Raw genomic sequence first — 4,789 nt, 5'->3', positions numbered from 1 at the left:
TAATTTTATATCAAAATTGATTATTTTTTATAACATGATGACATCTGAATTTAAAATTTAAACATATGATAACGTGATTGTCATGTGATATCTTATAGGTTTAGTCAGCATAGTTGAGTTCCCCCACTTGTTGGCAGCAGACTTGGTGACATTGTATTTAAGCACCACCGTAGATTGGAAAACCAAAAGCCTCACGTTTTGATTAACAAGTTGGAGTTGTTTCATTTCCTCCATTTCTGCAATTTTTAACATGGAAACGATCACTCAAAAAGGTCAACACAGCAGCTCTATGGAAAGCTTCTGCATGACTACTACTACCAAGGGTGGTGTTGTTGACCCCTTGAACTGGGGTGTTGCAGCTGAGTCACTCAAGGGAAGCCATTTGGATGAAGTGAATCGTATGGTAGCCGAGTATAGGCGGCCTTTGGTGAAGCTCGGTGGCGAGACCTTGACGATTTCTAAAGTTGCAGCCATAGCTAGAGCTGACTTGGGTGTCAAGGTTGAGCTTTCAGAGGACGCAAGGGATGGCGTTAAGGCTAGTGCTGATTGGGTCTTTGATGGCCTCAGCAAAGGCACCGACACCTATGGCATTACTACCGGTTTTGGTGCTGATTCTCGGCTAAGAACCAACCAAGTATCTGCCCTTCAAAAGGAGCTAATTAGGTAAGCTTTTATATTATGCAATGCATAAATATTCTGTATAAATTGAATGCGTTTTGTTGGTTCAGGTTCTTGAATGCTGGGATCTTTGGCAGTGGAACAGAGTCATGCCAACCATGTTCAAAGTACTGAGCAGCACAACCAAGATGTGAACTCCTTGGGACTAATCTCTGCACTAAAAACTTGATGTCCACAACATTCTTGGTGGCTCTTTGCCAAGCTATTGATTTAAGGCATTTAGAAGATAACTTGAAGAACACAGTGATGAACACCGTGAGCCAGACAGCTAAGAAAACCCTCACTGCTGGTCCATATAGTGAAGTTCACCGATCAAGATCCTGCGAAAAGGATTTGCTCAAAGTCATGGATCGCGAATACATTTTCACCTACATCGACGACCCTTGCAATGCTAAACATCCATTGATGTTAAAGCTTAGGCATGTTCTTGTTGATCATGCATTGGCAAGCGGTGAGAATGAGAAGAATGCAAGCACTTCAATCTTCCTAAAGATCACAGCTTTCGAAGACGAGTTAAAGGCTGTTTTGCCGAAGGAGGTCGAGAGTGCAAGGGTGTCATTCGAGAATGGAAATGCCGCCATTCCTAACAAGATCAAGGAGTGCAGATCGTATCCATTGTACAAATTCGTGAGGGAGGAGCTTGGAACTGGACTGCTAACTGGAGAAAAAGGGAAGTCACCTGGTGAGGAGTTTGACAAGGTGTTCACTGCAATGTGCAAAGGGAAGATCATTGATCCGATGCTTGATTGTCTTAAGGAATGGAACGGCGCCCCTCTTCCAATATGATAGTTTGCATTGGTTTCACTGTTTGGGAATTTGTTATCTAATCTTTTTCTTTTGTTTTTCACCTTTTGTTCCAATCCGTGGTGGGCTGAGAAATGTTTCAATGTAATAAAACCAGAAGCATGTTTGAGTGTGTGTGCAAAAATTAAGTCTCATGTTGATTCAAAAATTTTCGTAAAAAGTTACAATTTTCATGTTATGAAGATGACGCAGTCGAGAATAGATGGACTCATTTTACTATCAAAGGAGATGTTATTTCCGTCGTAAACAGACTCACGAACCACCAGACAGACATTTTGATGTTAGGATTGTTACTCAACGATTCTCCAACCTTCAAGGTTTATTATATCAACCGAGAGACTAATCGGGTTGCTCACAATCTTATGTATTGGACCTTGTCGAGGACCAATCATTTTTTCCTTTTCGATGTATCGAAACGTATTAAGAAAATGTTATTCTTGATACTATTGGAATATGAATGAAACTTAAAAAAAATTTGTTCATATGTCTACATTAATTACAAGAGATACATAGATGACTTATATTGATTTTCGTCGATCTTCAAAATATATGGAATTAGTTTTATTCAATTAATAATGAACGAGAATGAAATAAGAGGACATTTTACCTATAATCTACCTTCTTCATATGTAAATATCCGAAAGATAATCTGTTATCGACTAAGATTCGTGATAATATAAATATTAGAGAAAAGTCCAAGCATCTTCAACGATTTGAATATTGTAAAATTTCATATAACAACAAGAAAACAATATCCAACTATGTTAGCATCTTTAAACTCTAAACTATAGTATTTAGACAATTCCTTTGTACTTGATAGTTTTAATACACACTTTATTCAAATTAAATCATTCTTAACATAATTTTTAAATACGGCGAGTTTACTTTATTTTGACTTAATATAAAAATAAGTATCCAAATTATATCATTTGCTAACATTAAGTGCCTAAAAAAATTTTTGCTCATAATGGGTATTTAATATTTTATCCATTATACTTACAGGTGCTTACATTTTATCTGTTAAAATAGTTTGTTAAATTACACATGTCACGTTTATATATTTTTTAAAATTTTTATTTAAAAACCTTAAAAATTTATTGTTTCTTAAAAATCCAAATCTCTTTAAAATTACAAAAAAACTCCAAAATCCTAAAATTCCTATTTTAAATTCTATTTCTAGCTATTGTCGATAATCCGTGGTCACCATCATCGTCGTCGAGTGGTCATCCATCCGTTGTCCACCCAATGATCGACTGTTGTCTTTGTCATTACCCTAATCTCCTAAATCCCTAAAATTTCAAATACTAATAACTTTAATCTTAAACCCTAATTTTCTAAGTTATAAAATCCTTAATTTCTCGATGAATGGTGCAATACAAAGGCTGGTGCGGGGACGAGGAGGGAGAGGAATTTGTCGCAGATGAATTGGACTGGGGAGGAGGGAAAATCTGCGCAACAATGGGAAATCTTTGTATGAATTGTACATGGGGGATGAATGCAGGTTGGGGGAGAATTTTTTTTTCAATTTTTTTAAAAATATAATTTTTTTAAAAAATAATATTTTTTTAAAAAATATATAAAACATAACACATGTCATTTAACAAATTTTTTTTAACGATTGTTATGGTATAGAGACTTAAAATTATGACAAAGAAAACTTTAGACGCCTACATTAAACGAAAAAACTCTTTAGTTACCTAATGTTAGCAAATGGTATAGTTCATACATTTTTTTTCATTAAACCTTTATTTTTAAAGATTTATATTGATATTAATTTAATTTTTATCTGAATTAATTTTATTCAAATCCTAGAATCATAAATCGTTAACATAATCCCTAAACTAAAAAACTTAAAACCCTATACATACAATCTCACTTAAAACATAATTTCCTTTTTAAACTTTTTAAAAGTACACTTCATTAATCATATCTTTTATTTAAAAAATAATACTTATTTGTTGATTGATCATGTCACCTAGAACAAAGATATGTTCTATCAAACGTAAAAGACACGGTTGATAGAATATGTCTTTAACTTACTTGATATATGATCAATAAGATGTGTGCTATTTTAGAAAATAAAAAATACTAAATTAAAAAAAATGTTAGGATTTTTTAGGTAAAAAAACAATATTTAATCCGATAATTTACTAAACACCGCGATTGTGCCTTCATCAATCACTAGAAGTCACTATGAAAACCAAAAGTGAAGGGATTATAATGAGAAATTGAGGGAGTTGGAGTTGTGAGAACTTGCTTAATTACCTTATTTAACTCCTTTTTATTTATTTTTTTCAATTCAAAATATCAGTAAATCAAATTTATTTCATCTAAAGTGAAGAGATGGAGGATAAGAAGGTTGAAAAAGAAATATTTGCAAAGTGAAGAAGAAGAAAACTCAAAGGGTTTCTTTCCTATTTTAGCTCTAATTTGGGTTACTTATTTTCTTTAATTAAAATTTATTTATTTATTTATTTATTTATTTATTTATTTTTCATTAGTTCTTCACTCGTAACTTTTTGAGTGGTTGAAAGAAATTTATTTTTAACAAATTAATAATAGGGGCTCAAAGTAAGTGCTATATGATTGGGTTTGATTTTTTAAATTTTTTAACTCGTCATTTAATTTTTTATTCGATTAGTATACAGTGTAAGTTTTTTCAAATAAGCTTTAGGTTTTTAATTTTTATATTTTATTTTGGAAATAATTTTATAAGTTACTTTTAAACTTTGATAAACTTTTTGAATTTTTTCATGATTTTTTTTTTAAAATTATTTTTTCAAGTAAATAAAATAATTGATAACTTGTATATAATATTTTAAGGTTTTTAGTTTTTTTTATAAAACACATATTTTATATTATAAAATAATTAAAATTAATTATAAATTATCAAAAAATAAATTTGATTTGAATCAAATTGTCGTAACCGTCTTTCGGGTGCGCCCGGAATTGGGCTTTGACTTGGGTTAAATGATTAGGAGTCGCCACCGATCATTTATTTTAAACAAAATGGGCTGATCGTATACCTTATTTCTTACATGATCTGCTTCTTACCAGTGATATATCGGATTCGGGAGTCGGTTACAGTCAAGGAAGGGTCAGCACCCTTGAACTGCCCTTTCGGTACTGTGTAATTTCCAATTGTCTTAAATTAAGAAAATTATAAGTCTAATTTAAAAGGTAAAATAACGATCCAAATTACTTACCGCTGACAGTTTTAAAAGTGTACCCTTACAAAAGTTAAGAAATATGTTAGAGAGAGAAAAAAATGAAAACAAATACAATTGAGAGAGAAAAAAGGAAATAG

At 31.9% G+C, this 4,789-nt stretch overlaps 1 protein-coding gene across 1 annotated transcript; it reads left to right on the top strand.

Moving 5' to 3' along the window:
- The first annotated feature begins 250 nt into the window (after positions 1-250).
- LOC120154656 (phenylalanine ammonia-lyase-like) lies at positions 251-1,464 on the top strand. Its single transcript, XM_039166327.1, has 3 exons — positions 251-663; positions 729-785; positions 894-1,464. The coding sequence occupies exons 1-3, from the start codon at positions 251-253 to the stop codon at positions 1,462-1,464; spliced, it is 1,041 nt and encodes a 346-aa protein (XP_039022258.1).
- Positions 1,465-4,789: the final 3,325 nt, after the last annotated feature.

Source organism: Hibiscus syriacus, unplaced genomic scaffold, assembly GCF_006381635.1.
Source record: "Hibiscus syriacus cultivar Baekdansim isolate YM2019G1 unplaced genomic scaffold, ASM638163v2 tig00111141_pilon, whole genome shotgun sequence".
Taxonomy (NCBI): domain Eukaryota; kingdom Viridiplantae; phylum Streptophyta; class Magnoliopsida; order Malvales; family Malvaceae; genus Hibiscus; species Hibiscus syriacus.
The sequence above is the reverse complement of the archived record's forward strand: the minus strand, read 5'-3'. Positions and strand labels throughout refer to the sequence as shown.

Coding starts and splice junctions, on each gene's coding strand:
- LOC120154656 (XM_039166327.1), top strand. CDS start 251: ATGGAAACGATCACTCAAAAAGGTCAACACAGCAGCTCTATGGAAAGC. Junction 664..728: donor CTTCAAAAGGAGCTAATTAG/GTAAGCTTTTAT, acceptor TTGTTGGTTCAG/GTTCTTGAATGCTGGGATCT. Junction 786..893: donor TCATGCCAACCATGTTCAAA/GTACTGAGCAGC, acceptor TATTGATTTAAG/GCATTTAGAAGATAACTTGA.